The sequence below is a fragment of the Manis pentadactyla genome, chromosome 1 (assembly GCF_030020395.1).
Source record: "Manis pentadactyla isolate mManPen7 chromosome 1, mManPen7.hap1, whole genome shotgun sequence".
NCBI lineage: Eukaryota > Metazoa > Chordata > Mammalia > Pholidota > Manidae > Manis > Manis pentadactyla.
Genome location: NC_080019.1, coordinates 25,636,604 through 25,660,304, shown reverse-complemented (window position 1 = coordinate 25,660,304; position 23,701 = coordinate 25,636,604). Strand labels below are relative to the sequence as shown.

The following is a 23,701-nucleotide window of genomic DNA, read 5'->3' as shown; positions in this document are numbered from 1 at the left end:
AACTTTACCAACCTGAAATTTTTAGAAATTCTGCTTTGGCAATAAAAGAGATTGTGATCATTATGAGATCACAATAGTCGCTATGATTACTAAATAAGTATTACCATGCTAATATGCCTAATGGTAAATGATAGAATTTGGAGACCTCTGACCATACTATGCCAAATATATTGTTCCTATCTTATTAGACTTTTTCCTCAAGGTCCTAAAAATGCCTGCAGATTATCTCAAATATCCTTTCTCTTTCAAATGACATAGTAAAAAAAAATGTATACTTATTCTTATATGAAACTAGCATTATATTCCTCTCCTTCCAGCCTATACTATACCCACTAGACCAATAGTGGGATGAAAATTTACTTCTTAACATTGACAAGATCGAAATTTATGATTGAAGTTTTTGTTGTTGTTAAGGCCAAAGAATAGTATGTCATCTTTTATTATATATATATTCCAAGTATTATATGTATTCCTAGATTCTTGTCAGTTAAGAAAAGAAGATAGGAAAATGATCAAAAGGAACTAGTGTAAAGTGCAAATAAGCTGCAATAGCAGGGGATAAACACATTAAAGTTAATGGTATGAATCACATTCATAACCAGTGATGGAAATGATGTGATACTTCACTCAGGGAAGGAATGAAACCACAAAAATATGGGAAGGATTATTTTCAAAATGCGTAATAATATGGCACCACATTTCTCACTTCAGATAGGAGACTGAGGACAAAGTGGAAGGTCAAAGGAACCAGTAGTACCCATACGAGCAACTCTCTGTGCTCGCCTTCTGTGCTGGAGAAGAATCAGAGTACCGTTAACTGGGCACAAACTTTCAAATAGAGGGTCAGTCTACAGGAACTGTCATTTGCCCTGCAAGCTTATAATTATGCCATTAAATCACAATCAGGGGTGTTAGAAAGAGTAATTAGAAATCCTTTGTAGGGTTGCACACTCATAAGAAATTTTTTATGGGAGGGAAAAAATCTTAAACATTCACTGTGGGGAAGTCTCATAAGACTTTTGAAAATCGATCAAGCATTTCAGCTTATGAGGCTTTAGCAAGACAGCCTGAGTTTTGTGGGGTTTTAAACTTTTTTTTTTTTACCTCACCTTTTTGAAGGTTATTTAAGCATCTTGCCTTTTTCATCTACAGCCTAACAGTTCATAGAGGAAAGAATAGAAAATCAGACGAATGGTTTCCTAAGGGGTAATTACTAAGTTTTTCTTTATATTTTCCTTCAGGGATCAATTCCAAGTTTCAGTTTGAAATCATGCCAGGTGCTGCATTTGGGTTGTTCAAGGTAAACCCTGACACTGGAGAGGTGGTGACAGCCGTCAGACTTGACAGAGAAGTTCAGGAAGTCTTCACCCTTCGAGGTAAGGGATCGCTCAATGATGCTAGCCAGGTAAAGATAGGCAGCGGGAGGTTTAGTGGTAAAATCTGACATTTCAGTAGAATGTCTTTAAATAATACATTATTGACTCAGGGCTACCTTGTCAGTTTGGTCTGATGTGGTCCAGGTAGGGCCATGTATTTTAGGTATGAATCAATGGCCATGATGTGTGCTATCTTTTACTCCACGCCAGTATTAGCACGAGATGGGGGAATCCCTTCACTGTCAGGCACCACAACGATTCTTTGTACTGTGGAAGATGAAAATGATCACATACCAGAGATTATTGTCCCCAGTCACCATGTTGAAGTTCTGGAAAACCAAGAGCCACAGATTGTCTATACTGTTTTGGCCTCTGATATGGATGCTGGCAATAATGGAGCTATCAGGTATCGTATAATTGGTAAGTATTTTCTTTATTAAAATTCCTTTCAGGATACTGACTGAGCTGGCACACAAGGTGGTGATTACTCTGCATTCGGGGTCTATTGCAGTGGCTATAAAACACACACCCAGTGAGAGCTGATTGGTACCATACCCTCCAAATTTTTTTTTTTTAATTGCCTATTGACAACTTTTGTGAATGTTTCTTTACTACCACTTGTGGACATAGAGATGGTATAGAGCTTTTTCTTATCCTGGTTTCTTTTAAGGAGCACTTATTTTTGTTATTTTGAGCAATCGAGACTTTTTTCAGGCCTTTCATTTTAAAACGAACTTAGAGAACATGCACAGATGATAAATTCTCAGATCTGAATACCAGTGTAACACGTCAGATCTACAGCCACACCCCAGGGACCAAGGTCTGTAGGAATTTCTGCCCTAGAAGATAATTTTATGATATTGCTCCCTTTGGATCAGAGGCATATGGCTTTCTGGCAGAATAATGTCAGCATTAGCATGAGCAGCTTGAGAGAGCTGAGTGAATGAATCACTTTATCAGCTATAAATGCCATAAAAATGTAGGTTTGATCATCCCTATGCTTTGTACAAATAAACTACCATGTCTTATGAACAAAATACAAATGCAAGTCCCTTCTTCTCAGCCCCCAAAACTACTTATGCCTCTTGTTTTTTCTGAATGTCACTCCACTTCTTCCCCATATGACTTTGTGGACTCCAGTAAATTCCCACAGTGTTGGGAATAATGTGCTTAATTCAATATGCCCTTATTGGGGAGGAAAATTTTCCTCTGCCGTTCAAGTTTCTCCTATCTGGCCTAAGAATCAAATTGACATGAGACAGAGTAACAGGAGAAAGTCAAGTTTAGTTGCACATGTAGAGGAAATCCACCAGACATGAGATTCCAACCAGTCAGGCAAATGAGGTACATATATATATATCATCCTGAACTAAGGAAAAGGGGTAGGGGCTTGGGACTTCCAACTGAAGAAAATCAAATTCATAGAAGTATAGAAGGAGTAAATATTTGGTAAACAAATACTTGCTGGGCCACATAGAAACAATGGGACATAGAGAAGAATTTTATTGAACAATTTGGTGAATTCCTCCCCGTCCGCCATCCCTAGTTCATATCGTACATTGTTATCCATGGTGACAGCTCTCTTCCTGGAGCAGATCTTCCATTTAAATTCTTTTAGAAAGTTAGGAGGAAGGTTTAAGTTTCTTTCTGAGTCTTTTGGGCCTTGATTGTTTCCAGCTCAACATAACCCACATGCACATCCTGGGATGGCCTGCCCTTGGCCCCTACACCCTTATCCAGGCGTATACCCACATCCAAGAAAATGGCCAGCAAGTCATTGAACCATGTTTTTCCTGGCTGATTTTCAGGGTGGCTTTAAAATATGTTTGAAAGCTTCTTGTCCCTGTGTTCCGTTTTAACTTTTATTCCACTTGGGACCATGAACAATAAAAAGGGGAAGATTTTCCTGAAGGTTATAGAAAAGAAAAAAACATTATCTTTGTTTATATTATGGCAACAGACAAGCATTCCACTATCTCTAACAGAAGTGTTCTGAATCATGCACAAAGTGTCTGTAGTGCATAACATCTAGGAACCTACTACTTTCTGTCTGTTAATTTTTTGATTGATATAAAAAATGGACATTATATCCTCTTTCTTATCCCTGCCTACTATTGTCTTACTACAAATAAAACATACATTTTGACCCTCTCAAGAGGTGAATTGAATGAACATAAAAGGTTGTAGATGCACACACAAAAAAATCATACTGCTATAAAGCAGTCAAAGCAAGTGTTCCAATTGTTGATTAAATTAAGATAGATGTTGAATTGTGTCATTTTGTTTATTTCCCACTAATAAAAGCTTCATGAGGGCAGGGACTCTATCATAGTCACAGCTATATATCCTTAGTACTTACAAAATACTAGGATATAACCATCAGGAAATAAATATTTGTTGCATGAAAAAATATATATAGCTGGCAAAGGGCCACTGCTTTTTCAATTCAAATGGGCTTTGAATTTTTTTCTTTAATAGATGGAAATACTGATGAGTACTTTGCAATTAATGAAACATCAGGAGAACTGTCAACCATTCGTCCTTTGGACCGAGAGCAAGTCAAGAATTTTACCCTTGTCATCCTGTGCTCAGATCTGGGGGACCCACCCAGGAGCTCAATAGCACAGCTGCAAGTTAAGGTTTTGGATGACAATGACCACAGCCCTTCCTTTCCCACACTTTATTACCAATCCTCTGTGAGAGAAGATGCTCAGGTGGGAACAGTGGTTCTTGTGCTGTCCGCAGTGGACAAGGATGAAGGCCTGAATGGGCAAACTGAGTATTTCCTGACAGGGGAGTCTTCTGACATGTTCACCATTGACCCTGCGGCAGGCATATTGAGAACCAGCCGTGCCCTCGACCGAGAAGCCAGATCACTGCACACGTTGAGGGCTGTAGCCAGAGACTGTAGCATCTGGGGTTCAAGAAGCACCACAGTAATTATAAAAGTCCACGTCACTGATGTTAATGACAATGATCCAGTTTGGGAACAGAACCCCTCTGAAATTTTTCTTTCCCCCCAGTCACCTATAAACCAGACAGTGACCATTCTGAGAGCCAGTGACCCAGACTTGGGGCCCAATGGAACTGTCATTTTTAGTTTTGCAGAGACCCAGTCAATGTTTTCTATTGATAAATATACAGGAGAAATTCAGCTTCAGCACAACCCATCGTCAGAATATTTTCCATTCTGGCTGCAGTTAAAAGTTATGGACCAAGGGCTTCCGGCTAGGACAGCCACTGGTCTCTTGGTCATTCATATGAAAGGAGAAGATGTAAAGATTTCCTTCAGCCACCATCTGTATGAAGGGTCTGTGATGGAAAATTGTGATTCAGGTGAGTGTCCTCTAAAGTTTTTTGTGTATTGCAGTTGTTTTGGCAAAATGCCTACTAAGGTATGCTTAAAACAACAGTGCTATTGCAAATTGAGTTAAAAATTTTTGAATCCAGCCAATTGTTGGTATGTCAGTTTTCATCCAAATTAGAGTATTGGAAAAACACACTCAGATATAGCAAAACACATGCACAAATCTTTAAAGATAGCAAGGATGGTAAAAATACCGAAAGATGACTCTCTCAGGGCTCTCGAATTCTCTGTTAATTTAAGTTAATGATCTCAAAATAAAATCCCCTTTTATTTAAATCCTGACCGTGCCACTGTGTGTTCTTGAGTAGCTGAATCTCTCTGAGCCTCAATTTCCTCATCTGCAAATTAGGAATAATGTTTGTGCCAACCTCATTAGGTTCTGAGGAATTAATAAACTAGCTCATGGAAAACACTCCAAACTGTGCCTGCCACATAGTAAGTGTCTAATAAGTAGGAACCGCTATTATTAATATTATGACTTCCTTTTGGTTCAGTTAGCAGTGGCTCTCAAACAGTGCAGTAATATCTGATCCTCAAAGAATTCAGCACCAATTACACAGCTCAGAACAGGCAGCTGTGAATGATAACTGTTTTTCTTCATAAGGCTAAATTCTCTTTTCAATTATTTCCCTATTCAAATTCATGTCATAATGGGAAACATTAAAAAATTAACTTATCTTTCTACCCCAAAGGGAAAAGGCTTCTTTGTACATAGTTGTGAATAGGAAGAAATTCAACCTAGGCCAATGTATCTAACTAGAGAGTAGAGAAATGAATCTTTGGATGCTTCAGCCGGCCAGAGGGCACAGCACAGGAACTCGGGGACTTGGAGAGAAGTTAGGTTGCTAAAGGTCCGTGTGCTGTTTCGTTGCTCATGTCATTTTCTTGTCTGCATTATGTCTTTTTATCATGACTTTGTCTACTCCTCTGTAAACCATTATTTAGAACCTGCATTCTTCTGAAATTGATTTACTCATTTCATAGGGAAAATATTTGTTACACGTTATACACTGCCTTTCCTGTGAAAAGAGACTATTCCATTTAATATTGAACATTAATTAGGGTCATTGTCCTGCACTAGAGGGGGTGAGGATTTAATAATATGGGTAACTGTTGAACCACTGTGTTGTATTTTTGGAACCAACATAAGATTGTATATCAATGATATTTCAATTTTTAAAAAGTAGGGTTATTTTCAGTTGTAGATTAGTAACCTGATTTTGTTCCTTTTCTGAATTATGCTTATTCCACGGGTTGCTTACTCAGAAGGCCTCTTCTTGATTCTGCACATAATTAGGAGTAAATTGCAATTGTCTTCATTAAATGAAATAATAGTGACTTTCCTAAATAAGACAGAAATTTCCAACCTCCTCTATTCTTATGTTAATGAGACTTCGAAATAGCATTCCATCTTAAACAATGTGACATACTCCCTAGGACTATATTTGTATTCTTCTTAAAAGGCATACATCCCAACCCAAGAGCAGAACCTGACCAAAAGCAAAGTTAACATGTCCTAAATAATATAGCACAAAATGTAATATATTAATTGTTCTTGAAATCGATACGACAATATCATAGACTCTTTGAGCCAGCCCGCCGTCTGCAGTGCAGATATAAATACTTCACCCTAAATGCTCCTGACATGTGGTCCTTACATCTCTACTTGAATAATTCAGTGATTGAGAGTTAAAGACAATGGTTCCTGAACTTGGGTGGGAACGAGTGATCTATGGGCCACCCTTGAACATTCTTCCTCCTTAGGTCTGGGGTCCAGGAACTGTTTTAAACAAGCTCTGCAGGTGATGTCATTGCCCGGCAAAGTTGGAAAACCCCTTCATTTGAAAAGTCGTTCAATGGGTATGAGTGACTTTTTTGTCAATGGTATGTTGTGCCTCCTTTGTGTCTGTCCACAGGTCCTCCTTCTTCCCCCAGAGCACCCTGCTGCTCTACCCAGGCACTCTGCAGAAATTTTATTTGCTATCTCAATGCATTTTTGGTCTGTGCCAGGTACTTCTCTACTAGGATATATCAGTGAGCAAGAGGTCTAAGATGTTTGCCTTGGGAGGCTTCCATTCTCTCAGGGAGAGAGAGACAACATCAGTGACTAAAGTTTAGCATATGTCAGATGGTGATAAGAGTTATCAAATAAAGAAAAAGCAGAGCAGGGTAAAAGGGAATTGGGAATTCTGGGAGATGGGACAAATTGTGATTTTCAATAGCAGGTAAGGGCAGGCATCAAAGGACGTTTGAGCAAAGACTTAAGGAGAGGTGGTAGTCATTTGTATATTTGGAGGCAGATCATGTCAGAAAAAGAGGAAAAAGCTAGTGGGGCGCCTGCATAGTTTGCTCAAAGGACAGCAAAGAGGACTGCATGCCTGATGGCAGAGTAAGCAGGGAGATGAGAGTCCAGCCGTGGGATGATGCCAAAGGACTAGCAGGTTAGACAGGGCTTTAGACAATCAGGGTACTTTGGCTTTTACTCAAAATAGTTTTCTCTTCTCTAGTCCATTCAGTTATTCGTCACATAATGGCGTTTCTAACCACTGCTAGTGAACATTCACATCCAAAATAAATTCTACAGAGTAATAGGTATGAAATATATTATTTCTCAAAAGAATTGGCATGGAAGTCATCACTGTTGCACATTTTCACATTAGCAAATGAAATTTCTAAAGATTAAATAATATACCTTGGCTTTTCCTGATTGCTAGGATATCCTTTCTCAATTCACCCAGGATCAATTTGCTTAGAGAATTAAGCCAAAATAAAAATCAATATCTAGGGCACCCCAAAGAAAACATTTCAATATGAAATTAAGTTATGGATTAGTAAGTATGATATTTGTGGTTGAATTCAGAAGTGACTTAAAATAACACTAATCAAAACTGCTGTGGAAGGGGAAACTGTGCACCTGTTTTCATTTTCTCCATGTGACATTCATTTACATGTCACAAGTTCCTTCTGTTGATAGGAGGCAGCCATTAGGGGGGGAAACTGCCTTGATTTAACCTGTTTCCCATCACTCAGCAGCATCTCATCCAATCTGCACCCCTTCCAACTATCCCAACCATCACAGTTGGGATTAATAGATAAGGTTAAGAGTAACCTGGCCTGAGATTAAAAACTTAGGGCAGAAGACAGTGAAGACCAAATTACTGTCTTACCTCTTAAGGGGGAGCCTCCTGGTTAAGATTCAGTCCAAAAAGCTAATGAATAAATGAATGGGAAGCTTTTATCTTGCCATCCGCATCCGTGTGTTTTCTTTGACCCCTGATCAGAGCTGTCCTTCTTAGGCCTCTTGTATTTTGAATCACTGAATTACATTTGACTGTAATCTTTTTAATAGAACTTAACACTCAAAATCTATTTATTGAATCTTACACATATGGAAGGCTAGAAATACTTCTGGCAGTAATACAAGCATATGGTATCCATCAATATCCACGTAGGTGTACATGTCAAGACGTCTGAAGCAATGGGTTGGAACCTCGCTTTGCAGAGTAGTTATGCCATGTGCAAAGGTCATAAAGTTCTAAGTTGAGAGGTAAACTGAAAGCTTCAGCATTAACAGGAAGGAGAAAGGGAAAAGGAAAGGATGACAGCTAAGAGGGCTGTTGAATCTAATTAGATGCAACTAACCTACACCTGGGCCATCCGGATTTCCTAGACCACTGTGAGAAACAGTGACAAGCTACATAAAATATTGATTGGCATTTCTGGCTGGCCACAGCTTTGCCTGGAACACAAATTCTGTTCTGATGGCTAGGGCATATCATAGACACCAGAGGTGACTTTTTTTTTTTTCACTTTTGAATTCCAGTGGTTTTAAAAGATTTTAAATCTATTGATGACTGTTGGAATGGTCTTGATATAAATTATGTAATGGCATTTTATAACTTCCAGCATTATTCTCTTCCCAAATATGCTTGCAATTTTAATGTTATTTTTTATATGCCTATTGGAAGTTTAAATTATCTGGTGGTTACTCAAACATACCATCACTAGACACCAGTTGACATCCTGAGTGAATTATTTTTTGTATCATCATACATTTTCATCATCTGAAGCTGATTTTAACATTTAGATATTCTTTTAAGGAAATAAAAAATAAAAACAAAAAAGTCCAGTATATATATACTTGTTTAACATTTCTTTCTTAGAATGCCCACAAGTTCAAGTTTTGGTTGACAGTGCATTCATCTGTCAACAACAGTGAACTTTGATCAATTGATTAAAACAATATATAGTTCAGGATATAGTTCTGATTGTAAAAAGCAACCCTTTGGTAGATAAAAATCTCTTTGAATGTCAGTCATGAAAAACCAATTGCCTATAAGAGAGAGGCTGGCCATACAGCATTGCGACAAGAGAAGTTCAAGTCCAAGTGATGCCCCCCTCTCTTCCTTTTACCACTGTTCCCTTTAAAACCCAGGTGAGAGGGAATCTAACCATTCTTAATCTTTTTGACATGAAAAATAAATTACTTGGTTGTCCAAGGCATTACAACCCATTAAACAATTTGACTGAACTTTCTAGAAACCAGTGTTTATTTCTTCTGTTTCACTCCCAATGCTTTGGTTATCCTGATGAGGATGCATCAACAACCACAGGGCCCACTGTGGACTGCGCATGACTTTGTGCATTTCTGCAAATTACCATGAAGGAAAAAAATGAAATTATGATTGTATTGATACCGTGATTGAAAGTAAATACTAAAACTTCAAAAGACTTCAAATAAAATTAAAGCATAATGATAGATGGGGGGCATTTTAAGTAGTAAATTATATTTAATATTATATAATGAACAAATTTGATCTTGATGTTTTGGAGGAAAACCCCCCCTCTTCTGACTCTTTGGCAGTTGATCCAGTAAATTCTGGCTCTTATTTTGGTGAGGCTGGTCACATGCATGCGGAGCATGGAGACTGTGATAGGAATTAGTGGAGACGAGTGGGCCTCTACCTCCCTGCCACTCTCAGTGGGCAATGCTCTTTCTCCTTCTGTACAGTGAAGATGGGAAGACTTCCTCCCAGGGATACTGTAAGGATTAAATGAAGTCATTTGAGGGTCCTAGTCATTGTTTTTGTTGTTATTCTTATTATCCTCCTGTCTCAAATCCTTAATTGAATTCCACTAAGTTAGCTGGGTGTAACTTCTCACCGTAACAGCTAGTTGTTACTTAGTAATTATGTAGCAACATTAAATACTTGAGGTATTTAAAACCCTATCATTCCATTCCATTTTGTCTCCAAACCAGACATGAATTGTACTTTCCAAGGTGGAAGAGTTCTCCTAATCATGGAAGTGGTATCTGGGTCATCCACAACATCGGAACTGGACCCAACTTCTAAGTTTTTATCATAATGATAAGAGGGACACAAATAGTATCTGTTATTTTTGTTTCATTACTTCATTTAAGACCAATCTCATATTTGGAATGAAATTCACTGGAATGAATACCATTTAACTAGCCATTTACAGAGACTATGGAATTTCATCACCTTACCTGTGACCCTAAAACAGCTCTGCTGGAGATTGAGAAGAAAAGCCTTAGGCAAGGTCAGTTTGTCTCAGAGGAAGATAAACACCTCACAGGGCATTTTTCATCTTTGTGAATTAACCCTCATCCCACATCTGGGCCTCAGCCATACAGGATCAAGACCTCATCCTATTAATCCTATTAACAAACCAGGGAATTCCTTCTCCAGGGGTGAGACTTACTGACCAATACGAAAGAGACTGATACATAAACCAAAATGCCAGTTGTTTCATTTATATTAAAAGCTAGGATTGCCATGTGGATTGCAATAGTTATATCAGGATGACCAGCTCTCTCTTTCTAGGAAAAAGGACACAGAAAGCCAAACTATAATCCGAAAGTTGCCTGTAAATCCTAACCAATTTGAGGATGTGGTTCAAGTACTAGATGTCATCAGCCTGTATTACACTGTCCTCAGTAAGAACTCAGCCAGCACCGCCAGGGATTGTCTGATGCCATCACGACTGTCTGGGCTTTTGTTGTTCATCAGCTTCCTTTTGATTTACACCCTCCTTCATTCAGTGTTCTAACACTTTTTTAAGAGACATTTTAGGTACACCCCAAAATTGAGAAGAAGGTACAGAGGTTTCCCGTGTATTCTGGCCCCCACACAAGCATTTCCTCCCTTATTATCAGCATCCTGCACTAGAGTGATGTGTTTGTTACAATTGATGTGCCTACCTAATAATTATAATCATAATTATAACCACCCACAGTCCATAGCTTATATTAGGGTTCATCCTTGGTGAGCTTGGGCAAATGTACAATGGTGTGAATACACCCATGTGATCTTACACAGAGTAGTTTCACAGCCCTAAAAACCCTCCCTGCTCTGCCTATTCATCCTCTCCCCCCAGCCACCCTTCCCCTAGACTTGAACCCGGGCAGCTCTCATCTTTTTGCTGTCTCTATAGTTCTGACCTCTCCAGAATGCCATATAATTGGAATTATGTGGTGTACAGCCTTTTCAGAGTTGTCACTTAGTGCCTCCAGGTCTTTTCAATGGCTTGATAGCTCACTTATGTTTCCCACTGAATAGTATTCCATTGTCTGAATAAAGCACAGTCTATTTATCCATGTGTCTACTGAAAGACAAGTTTTGGCAGTTATGAATAAAACTGATAATAAAAAGCCATGTACAGGTTTTCATGTAAGCATAAGTTTTCAACTTCTTTGGGTGAATTCCAGGAGTGTGATTCCTGGATCTTATTGTATGAGTATGTTTAACTTTGTAAGAAGCCTCCAAGCTGTCTTCCAAAGTGGCTGTACCATTTGCATTCCCACCAGCAGTGACGGAGAGTTCCTCTTGCTCCACATCCTTACCAGCATTTGGCGTTGTCAGTGTTCCAGACTTTGGTCATTCTAATAGGTATGTAGAGGTATCTTGCTGTTGTTTCAATTCATGTTTCCCTGATAACATGTGATATGGAGCATCTTTTAACATGCTAATTTGCCATCTATATATCTTCTTTGGTGAGAGCTCTTTTAAGGTCTTTGGCCCTTTTTTAATTAGATTTTTGTTACTGTTGAGTTTTGAAATTTCTTTGTTTATTTTGTTTAACAGTCCTTTATCAGATGTGTTTTTTACAAATATTTTTTTCCCTAATCTGTGACTTATCATTCTTTTGACATTCTCTTTTGCAGAGCAGAAGTTTTAAATTTTAATGAAATCCCACACATCAATTATTTCTTTCATGGACTGTGCCTCTGACGTTGTATCTAAAAAGTCATTGCCATACACAAGCTCATCTAGGTTTTCTTCTGTATTATCTTCTAAGAGCATTATAGTTTTGTAATTGCATTTAGGTCTATGGCCCATTTTGAGTTAGTTTTTGTGAAGGGCATAGATCTCCGTTTAGCTTCATTGTTCTGCAGGTGTATGTCCAGCACCATTTGTTGAAAAGACTGCCTTTGCTCCACTGTGTTGCCTTTGCCCCTTTGTCAAAGATCAGTTGACTGTATTCATGTGGGTCTATTTCTGGCTCTCTATTATGTTCCACTGATCTACTTGTCTTTTACATTCATTATTCTGTCTTGGTTACTGTGGCTTTATAGTCCTGAAGCCTAGTATTGTCAGTCCTCAACTTTGTTCTTTTCCTTATGGTTATTATTTTTCATCTGTATTTCTATCCTTTTCTCTATTGCCTACTTGTGGGAAGACCTTCCACATACTCTGCAAGAGGCATCCACTTGTTTTGGACAGCATTAGGATAATTACAGCAGAAATGCAAAGAGAATATTCTGCCTTTAAAACAAATTAGATGGCCCTTACTGTAAACAAAGGTACTTCATTAGGTGGCCTGCAATGTGAAAAGAAACCCGTCCCTTCTGGGGAGTGTAGGAAGGGGCATCAGGGTAGGGCTCACGAGGAATATTAGATCAAACATAAAAAAATAAAGCATTTTTCTTTGCACATTTAATTGTGCTGTGTAACGCTGCTTCACTCATTTTTAACTCTTAAAGGGCTGTCTTAACTCTGTTCTTGAGGCTGCTCCTCAAGATAAAGGTAAATGTTGATTCTACACTCAAAGTTGTACACTGAATTTTTTTTTTTAAGGTATAGGAAACAAGTGGTCAGCCTTGTAAAGAGCCTTAGACTTCTCTTTCATCAATTTCCTTACAAAACAGTTTTGATGACCAAATGAACACCTCATAATCTCTAAAGCATTACTACCATTTTAATCACCAGTTCAAAGTGTAAGACGTGGAGATGAAAGTGCAGCCAGAAATAGCTGGGGGAAGAAGCCCCCCACCGTGGATCGCAGAGCCAGAAAGAAGCTTCTCCTAGGAGATTTGTCTGAAACATTTGTTGAAATCATTTTACCATTTAACAATTACACTTCTAAGCAAACAAGGGCATATGCCCAAATGAGAATAAAAGCAGGCAAAATAAAAAAATAATAAAAAGGGGGGAAAGACACTTAGTTCCAGCCGGGGAAATGCTCATAAAAAGGTGTGGGACTCAAGGGCATGTGATGAGTTTACCATCCAGGGCAGCAGATCGCCTGGAATGGCTGCACAGAGGCTCATGAGCTGGCTAGTGACAGGCTGGAACAGAAGAGACATGGATGGCCTTTAAATCATCAAAAGGGTGACAAAATAATTCTTATGTTATAGAAAGGTTGCTTTGGAAGCCTTGTAAAGGGTGGCCTGGAAGGGAGAGGTGTGTGGGAAGGCACTGTGGTGAGCCACGTGATGAATGGCCAGGCCTGACTAAAGCCACGGCAGCGGAAAGACAAGAGGAATGTGCTCCACAGGTGCTTCCAAGGCAGCCTCGCTGAGACCTGCTGATTGCCAGACCTGGGGTCCTCTACCCTGCTTGCACCTGGGGAGGGGGCCTTGTAAAAATTGCTAATACCTAGACATCTAGTCCTCAACCAATTTGATGAGACTCTTTGAAGGTAGACCAGACATTGTGAACTGGCAGCAGCTCCCGTGTAGTCATGTGGGCAAGCCGAGGGTGAGAGTAAAGCGAAGCCTCAGAAGAAATCTAAAGCAATGTCAGTATTTTAAAGAGCTGGAAAAGTAGTATGTCTACAAAAGAGACTGAGGTGGAGGAGCCAGAGCATTCCTGGCAGTTCCTAGGAGAATGGTGCCAGAGAAACGGGAAGGAGGTCCATTCAAGAAGTGGGGAGCAGTCAGACACACACATCTAATTTGCCTCAGAGATTAGGTAAGATAAGGGCTGAAAAGTGACAGCTGGCTCAGTCAGAGGCCTGTCCCCAAAGCAGAATAGAATGAGGTGGTGGCTGCCACCCAGTGAAGATCAGAGGGGTATTTTGTTTCTTTTTTTTTTTTTTTTGGGTGTAAAATGGCATTTTATTGTCTTTTTATTTTCCCAAGAAATGTTATATATATCACACTTTTTGTTCCTTTTCTAAATAAATTGCCTTTTTATATCTTTTACCCATTTTTTGTTTGTTTGTTTCATTTTTGAAGGCTGGAAGAGATTTGGACATGTGTGACTTGTACGAAAAAGAACTTTCATTTATATTTAAGTCAAAGGCAAAATAAGACATTAAGAAATAACCAAAATTTCCTTTCTTTTCTTTTTGTTTTTAATCAGCATCTATTGTTTGTGGAAGTTGAACCCTAGTTTCAGACTACTTTGAGGCTAGCAATACTGTCTCCCTCAAGAGCTTCTATGACAATCAAATAGAATCATTAAAACAGCTTATTAGAGTACGTATTATGTGGCAGCTAGAAACATCTTAAAAGGTATTTATTTAAAGACAAGTGAAATGTGTTTGTAAGATTTTTCTCTTTGGAGACATCACTTTTTTTCTTGGAATAACTGGAATAATTGCCAGGTATCTCATTACCAAAGTTGAGAACCACTCACAAAAAAATTGTGCTGCCTTTCTTTCCAGCCATGTGGAGGCTTTGAATCCTGGCTGGCTAAGGGATTGCAGAAGCTAGAAAGGAGAATTCTTGAAAATGCATGGAATTTGAAGTCTGATTATCCATCTGGGGATGCAGCCTAGACAGGGAGTGGCCGGAAAAGGAGGGGAGATCCATGGCGTCAGGGCCACAGGCATGATTTGGAGTCTGGTCCAACATTGAGGCAACACTGAACATTCCAAAGTTCATGTTTTCAATAGAATCTTCTGTAAATCACAAAATCAGAGAGGTAGTAGGAATATCTAAGGATAATTTTAGTACTTTCCTTTCTCTAAGTTATTATGAGTGAATTTTTAGATAATTAAATGCAGCCATTTATAGATAATCACTCCTTCTTAAAAATTTGCCCATTAAAATCTATAATCCCATTAAAATATGTTTTGGACTTGATCAGTATTGTTTACTTCTCATTGCTTGTATTAATTCTTTATTGGTTTTCCTTCACATCACTTTTTCTAAAGCTCATAAAAAGTCCATAAGCACATTTTATGGCTTCCCCTATTAGTTTTTAAGGTATTCACAAAAGCAAATGTGCTGAAGATTGCCTCCATTTGCATTTTTAAAACATGGTTTTCATCTGTTCTTGAATTTTGGAAAATTATTCATTTTGATCATTTTCCATGCTTTGTCTCATCCCAAGGGTGGATTTTTTGGAAATCTTTAGTAACATATGTTCAGTCATTTTCATTTTTTTTCTTTTTATTGGCAAATAAAATATACATGTTTAATGTGTACAACTTATATAGAGATATACATATGAATTATATATATACTTACACAAAGATTGTGAAATAATGACCACAGATAAGATAATCAATATATCCTTTAGCACAGCTGGTACTATTTTCCTTTATCCCCTATGATTTTTTTTTTCCTTTCTTTGTCCCCACCCTTGTCCTTCCCTTCCCACCCATCCTCCCCAGTCCCTTTCCCTTTGGTAACTGTTAGTCCATTCTTGGGTTCTGTGATTCTGCTGCTGTTTTGTTCCTTCAGTTTTCCTTTGTTCTTATACTCCACATATGAGTGAAATCATTTGGTACTTGTCTTTCTCCGCCTGGCTTATTTCACTGAGCATAATACCCTCTAGCTCCATCCATGTTGTTGCAAATGGTAGGATCTGTTTTTTTCTTATCGCTGAGTAATATTCCATTGTGTATATGTACCACATCTTCTTTATCCATTCATCTACTGATGGACATTTAGGTTGCTTCCATATCTTGGCTATTGTAAATAGTGCAGCAATAAACACAGGGGTACATCTGTCTTTTTCAACCTGGAGTGCTGCATTCTTAGGGTAAATTCCTAGAAGTGGAATTCCTGGGTCAAATGGTAAGTCTATTTTGAGTATTTTGAGGAACCTCCATACTGCTTTCCACAATGGTTGAACTAATTTACATTCCCACATGCACTGTAGGAGGGTTCCCCTTTCTCCACAACCTCGCCAACATTTGTTGTTGATTGTCTTTTTGATGATGGCGATCTTTACTGGTGTGAAGTGATATCTCATTGTGGTTTTAATTTGCATTTCTCTGTTGACAAGCGATGTGGAGCATCTTTTCATGTGTCTGTTGGCCATCTGAATTTCTTCTTTAGAGAACTGTCTTTTCAGCTTCCCTGCCCATTTTTTAATTGGATTATTTGCTTTTTGTTTGTTGAGGTGTGTGAGCTCTTTATATATTTTGGATGTCAACCCTTTATCGGATCTGTCATTTATGAATATATTTTCCCATACTGTAGGGTACCTTTTTGTTCTATTGATGGTGTCCTTTGCTGTACAGAAGCTTTTCAGCTTGATATAGTCCCATTTGTTCATTTTTGCCTTTGTTTCCCTTGCCCGGGGAGATATATTCATGAAGAAGTCACTCATGTTTATGTCCATGAGATTTTTGCCTATGTTTTTTTCTAAGAGTTTTATGGTTTCATGACTTACATTCAGGCCTTTGATCCATTTTGAATTTACTTTTGTGTATGGGGTTAGACAGTGATCCAGTTTCATTCTCCTACATGTAGCTGTCCAGTTTTGCCAGCACCATCTGTTGAAGAGACTGTCATTTCCCCATTGTATGTCCATGGCTCCTTTATCATATATTAATTGGCCATATATGTTTGGGTTAATGTCTGGGATCTCTATTCTGTTCCACTGGACTGTGGCTCTGTTTTTGTGCCAATACCAAATTGTCTTGATTACTGTGGCTTTGTAGTAGAGCTTGAAGTTGGGGAGCGAGATCCCCCCCACTCTATTCTTCCTTCTCAGGATTGCTTTGGCTATTCGGGGTCTTTGGTGGTTCCATATGAATTTTTGAACTATTTGTTACAGTTCATTGAAGAATGCTGTTGGTAATTTGATAGGGATTGCATTGAATCTGTATATTGCTTTGGGCAGGATGGCCATTTTGACGATATTAATTCTTCCTAGCCAGGAGCATGGAATGAGTTTCCGTTTGTTAGTGACTTCTTTAATTTCTCTTAAGAGTGTCTTATAGTTTTCAGGGTATAGGTCTCTCACTTCCTTGGTTAGGTTTATTCCTAGGTATTTTATTCTTTTTGATGCTATTGTGAATGGAATTGTTTTCCTGATTTCTCTTTCTATTAGCTCATTATTGGTGTATAGGAAAGCCACAGATTTCTGTGTGTTAATTTTGTATCCTGCAACTTTGCTGAATTCCAGTATTAGTTTTAGTACTTTTGCAGTGGAATCTTTAGGGTTTTTTATGTACAATATCATGTCATCTGCAAATAGTGACAGTTTGACTTCTTCTTTACCAATCTGGATTCCTTGTATTTCTTTGTTTTGTCTAATTGCTATGGCTAGGACCTCCAGTACTATGTTGAATAACAGTGGAGAGAGTGGGCATCCCTGTCTTGTTCCTGATCTCAGAGGAAAAGCTTTCAGCCTCTCGCTGTTCAGTATGATGTTAGCTGTGGGTTTATCATATATGGCCTTTATTATGTTGAGGTTCTTGCCCTCTATGCCCATTTAGTTGAGAGTTTTTATCATGAATGGATGTTGAATTTTGTCCAATGCTTTTTCAGCATCTATGGAGATGTTCATGTGGTTTTTGTCCTTCTTTTTGTTGATGTGGAGGATGATGTTGATGGATTTTTGGATGTTGTACCATCCTTGCATCCCTGGGATGAATCCCACTTGGTCATGGTGTATGATCTTTTGATGTATTTTTGAATTTGGTTTGCTAATATTTTGTTGAGTATTTTTGCATCTACGTTCATCAGGGATATTGGTCTGTAGTTTTCTTTTTTGGTGGGGTCTTTGCCTGGTTTTGGTATTAGGGTGATGTTGGCTTCATAGAATGAGTTTGGGAGTATTCCCTCCGCTTCTATTTTTTGGAAAACTTTAAGGGGAATGGGTATTATGTCTTCTCTGTAGGTCTGATAAAATTCTGAAGTAAATCCATCTGGCCCGGGGGTTTTGTTCTTGGGTAGTTTTTTTATTACTGATTCAATTTTGTTGCTGGTAATTGGTCTGTTTAGATTTTCTGTTTCTTTCTGTGTCAGTCTTGGAAGGTTATATTTTTCTAGGAAGTTGTCCATTTCTCCTAGGTTTCCCAGCTTGTTAGCATATAGGTTTTCATAGTACTCTCTAATAATTCTTTGTATTTCTGTGGGGTCCGTCATGATTTTTCCTTTCTCCTTTCTGATTCTGTTGATGTGTGTTGACTCTCTTTTACTCTTGATAAGTCTGGCTAGAGGCTTATCTATTTTGTTTATTTTCTGGAAGAACCAGCTCTTGGTTTCATTGATTTTTTCTATTGTTTTATTCTTCTCTATTTTATTTATTTCTTCTCTGATCTTTATTATGTCCCTCTGTCTGCTGACCTTAGGCCTCATTTGTTCTTCTTTTTCCAATGTTTATAATTGTGACATTAGACTATTCATTTGGGATTGTTCTTCCTTCTTTAAATATGCCTGGATTGCTATATACTTTCCTCTTAAAACTGCTTTTGCTGCATCCCACAGAAGTTGGAGCTTTGTGTTGTTGTTGTCATTTGTTTCCATATATTGCTGGATCTCCATTTTGATTTGGTTATTGATCCATTGATTATTTAGGAGCATGTTGTTATGCCTCCATGTGTTTGTGAGCCTTTTTGCTTTCTTTGTACAGTTTATTTCTAGTTTTATACCTTTGTGGTCTGAAAAGTTGGTTGTTAGGATTTCAATCTTTTGGAATTTACTGAGGCTCTTTTTGTGGCCTAGTATGTGGTCTATTCTGGAGAATGTTCCATGTGCACTTGAGAAGAATGTGTATCCTGTTGCTTTTGGATGTAGAGTTCTGTAGATGTCTATTAGGTCCATCTGTTCTAGTGTGTTGTTCAGTGCCTCTGTGTCCTTACTTATTTTCTGTCTGGTGGATCTGTCCTTTGGAGTGAGTGGTGTGTTAAAGTCTCCCAAAATGAATGCATTGCATTCTATTTCCTCCTTTAATTCTGTTAGTATTTGTTTCACATATATTGGTGCTCCTGTATTGGGTGCATATATGTTTATAATGGTTATATCCTCTTTTTGGACTGAGCCCTTTAACATTATGTAGTGTCCTTCTTTATCTCTTGTTACTTTCTTTGTTTTGAAGTCTATTTTGTCTGATACTAGTATTGCAGCACCTGCTTTTTTCTCCCTATTGTTTGCATGAAATATCTTTTTCCATCCCTTCACTTTTAATCTGTGCATGTCTTTGGGTTTGAGGTGAGTCTCTTGTAAGCAGCATGTAGATGGGTCTTGCTTTTTTATCCATTCTATTACTCTGTGTCTTTTGATTGGTGTATTCAGTCCATTTACATTTAGGGTGATTATTGAAAGATATGTACTTACTGCCATTGCAGGCTTTAGATTCATGGTTACCAAAGGTTCAAGGTTAGCTTCTTTACTACCTTACTGTCTAACTTAACTCACTTATTGAGCTATTATAAACGGAGCCTGATGATTATTTCTCTCCCTTTTTACTCCTCCTCCTCCATTCTTCATATGTTGGGTGTTTTGTTGTGTGCTCTTTTTAGGAGTGCTCCCATCTAGAGCAGTCCGTCTAAAATACCCTGTAGAGGTGATTTGTGGGAGGCAAATTCCCTCAACTTTTGCTTGTCTGGGAATTGTTTAATCCCTCCTTCATATTTAAATGATAATCGTGCTGGATACAGTATCCTTGATTCAAGGCCATTCTGTTTCATTGCGTTAAATATATCATGCCATTGTCTTCTGGCCTGTAAGGTTTCTGTTGAGAAGTCTGATGATAGCCTGATGGGTTTTCCTTTGTAGGTGACCTTTTTTTTGTCTCTGGCTGCCTTTACTACTCTGTCCTTGTCCTTAATCTTTGTCATTTTAATTATTATGTGTCTTGGTGTTTTCCTCTTTGGGTTTCTTTCTGTTGGGAGTTTTGTGTACTTTTATAGTCTGAGCAACTATTTCTTCCCCCAGTTTGGGGAATTTTTCAGCCATTATTTCTTCAAATACACTTTCTATCCCTTTTTCTCTCTCTTCTTCTTCTGGTACCCCTATAATGCGGATATTGTTCCTTTTGGATTGGTCACACAGTTCTCTTAATATTGTTTCATTCCTGGAGATCCTTTTTTCTCTCTCTGTGTCAGCTTCTATGCATTCCTGTTCTCTGGTTTCTATTCCATCAATGGCCTCTTGCATCCTATCCATTCTGCTTATAAATCCTTCCAGAGTTTGTTTCACATCTGTAATCTCCCTCCAGACTTCATCCCTTAGCTCTTGCATATTTGTCTGCAGCTCTGTCAGCATGTTTATGATTTTTATTTTGAATTCTTTTTCAGGGAGACTGGTTAGGTCTCTCTCCTTCTCAGGTGTTGTCTCTGTGATTTTTGTCTCATATTTTGCCTTTTCATGGTGATTGAGATAGTTTGCGGAGCTGGGGCGAGTGATGGCTGGGAGAACGTCCCTTTTTGCTGGTTTGTAGTCTTCCTCTCCTGGGAGAACAGCGACCTCTAGTGGCTTGTGCTGGGCTCCGTCTCCCTCCCGCTCCGACTCCTCTCCTCCCACCGGGAGCTGGGGTGAGGGGCGCTCGGGTCCAACTGGGCCAGGCCTTGTATCTTACCCGCTTTGCGAGGCGCTGGGTTTTCTCAGGTGTGGATGTAGCCTGGCTGTTGTCCTGCATCTTCTGATTTCTCTTTTAGGGAGAGTTGTATTTGTTGTATTTTCAAAAATATATGTGGTTTTGCGAGGAGATTTCTGCTGCTCTACTCACCCCACCATCTTGGCTCCGCCCTTACACAGCATTTTCTTAACACTTCTGATGCCTTTTAAGCTTCTAGCACATGGTTCAGAGACTGTCTCAGCTGCCTGTTCAGTCATTTTTAATGATGGGAAGGTGAGAGGGAAAAATCAATTTTTCTGTAGTTTGTGTGTGTGTGTGTGTGTGTGTGTGTGTGTGTGTGTGTGTGTGTGGCAAGAAACACATAAAAATTACCACCATAACCATTCTTAAGTCCAAACGATATTAGTGTTAACAGTGTGCCCATTATTGTGCAATGGATTTCTAGAACTTTTTTTATCTTTCAAAACTAAAACTCTGTACTCATTGAACAAATCTTTCCCCTCTCTCTAGCCTCTGGCAATCACCAGTCTACTTTCTGCCTCTGAGGGTTTGACTACTTTAGGTACCTCATAGAAGTGGAATCATGTATTATTTGTCTTTTTATGACTGGTTTATTCATATAATATCCTCAAGTTTCCTCAGTTTTATAGCATATGACAATATTTCCTTCTTTTTTTCAGGCTGAATAGTATTTTATATATATATAGATATATATATATATAGCATGTATATACCACATTTCTTTATCCATGCATCCATCCAAACAACAATTTAGGGTGTTTCCACCCCTTGGCTATTGTCAAACACCACACACACACACACACACACACACACACACATACACACACACACTACTGTCAGAACGAATAAATGAATTCAGTAAAGTTGCAGGATACAAAATCAGCACAAAAATCAGTGCATGTAATATGTTTCCATCTCTTGACTATTCTAAAAATGTTGCAATGGACATGGGTGTACAAATATCTCTTTGATATCCTGTTTTCATTTCTTTGGATATATACCCCAAAGGGGGATTGCTGGATCATATAACAGCTCTAATTTTAATTTTTAGAGGGACCTCCATACTGTGTTATGTAGCAGCTACACCATTTCACATTCCCAGCAATTTCTCCATATCCTTGTCAATACTTGTTGTTTTCCGTTTCTTTGTTTTGTTTTGTTTTCATCCCTGTTGTTGTTTTTTAGAAGCCATCCTAGCTGGTATGAGGGGCTGTCTCATGATGGCATTGATTTGCATTCCCCTGCTGATTAGTGATGGTCAGCATCTTTTCATCTCTCTGTCGACCTCAGTTTGTCTCCTTTGAAGAAATTCTGTTCAAGTCTTTTGTTCATTCTTTAATTAGGTTTTTTGATTTTTTGCTATTGAATTGTAGGAGAACCTTACGTATTTTGGAGATGAATCCCTTATCATATATGTGGTTTGCAAATATTTTTTCCCTTTCCATAGGTTGCCTTTTCTCTCTGTTGATCATTTCCTTTGCTATAGAGAAGCTCTTCATTTTGATGTAGTCCCATTTATCTGTTCTTACTTTTGTTGCCTATACTTTAACTGTCGTATCAGTTATTTGCCAAAGCCAGTGTCATGAAGCTTTCCACCTGTTTTCTTTTAGGAGATTTATAGTTTCATGTTTTACGTTTAGGTCTTTCATCCATTTTGCGTTAATTTTTGAATATGGCATATGGTAAAGGTCCAAATGCATTTTTCTGAATATGGACATCCAGTTTTCCCAACATCGTTTGTTAAACAGACTATCCTTTCCCCATTGTATAACACTGGTGCTCTTGTCAAAGATCATTTGAAAATATATCTGAGGGTTTATTTATGGAACCTCTGTTCTGTTCCATTGGTCTGTATATCTATGTTTATGCCAATACTGTATTTTTTTTATTAATGTAGCTTTGTAATATGTCTTAAGTCAGGATATATGAAGCCTCCAGCTTTGTTTTTCTTTTTCAAGATTGTTTTGGCTCTTTGCAGTAGTATATAGATTCCATATAAATTTTAAGATTCCTTTTTCTATTTCTGCAAAAAATGCCACTGGGATTTTGATAGGGATTGCATTGATTCCATAGATTGTTTTGGGTAGTATGGACATTTCAACAATATTAATTTGGCATTGTTTTCCTAATTTTTTTGTCAGATTGTGCATTGTTAGTGCATAGAAATGGAACTGATTTTTGTGTTGATTTTGTATCCTACAACTTTACTGAATTCATTTATTGGTTCTAACAGTATTTTGTGTGTGTATGTTTTATAATAGCCAGGAGGTGGAAACAACCTAAATGGCATTGCATGGATGAATGGATAAAGAATTGTGGTATATACATTATAATATAATAATATACATTACACATAATGTGTAATCTATAGGGTTTTCTACATTTAAGATCCATATAATCTGAAAACAGATCATTTTATTTATTTTCTGATTCGAATGCCTTTAATATCAAAGCCTAATTTCTCAGGATAGGACTTACAGTCCTGTGCTTCATAGAAGTGGTGACAATGGACATCCCTGCCTTGTTCCTGATTTTAATGAATAGCTTCCCATTTTTCACCATTGAGGAGGATGTTAGCTATCGGCTTTTCATATATGGCCTTATTATGTTATGGTAATTTCCTTATATTTCTAGTTCATTGAATGTGTTTATCATGAAAGGATATTAAATTTGCCAAATGCTTTTTCTGCACACATTGAGATGACTGTGTGACTTTTATCCTTTATTCTGTTAATGTGGTGTATCATAGTGACAATGGATTTTTCTATGTTGAACCATCATTGCTTCCCAGGGATAAATCCCACTTAGTTATGGTGTATGATCCTTTTAATGTGCTGTTGAAGTCAGTTTTCTAGTATTTTGTTGAAGATCTTTGCATCTGTACTCGTCAGGAATACTGGTCTGTAGTTTTCTTATAGTGTCTTTGT

The 23,701-nt window shown here is 38.1% G+C and overlaps 1 protein-coding gene across 1 annotated transcript in view; it reads left to right on the top strand.

Moving 5' to 3' along the window:
• Positions 1-23,701, top strand: part of DCHS2 (dachsous cadherin-related 2) — a 224,685-nt gene that overhangs the window by 160,587 nt on the left and 40,397 nt on the right. The window contains exons 11-13 of the mRNA XM_057496860.1: positions 1,242-1,376; positions 1,587-1,796; positions 3,855-4,712. Coding sequence (XP_057352843.1) covers positions 1,242-1,376; positions 1,587-1,796; positions 3,855-4,712 — 1,203 coding nt within the window. The remainder of the gene's footprint in view (positions 1-1,241; positions 1,377-1,586; positions 1,797-3,854; positions 4,713-23,701) is intronic.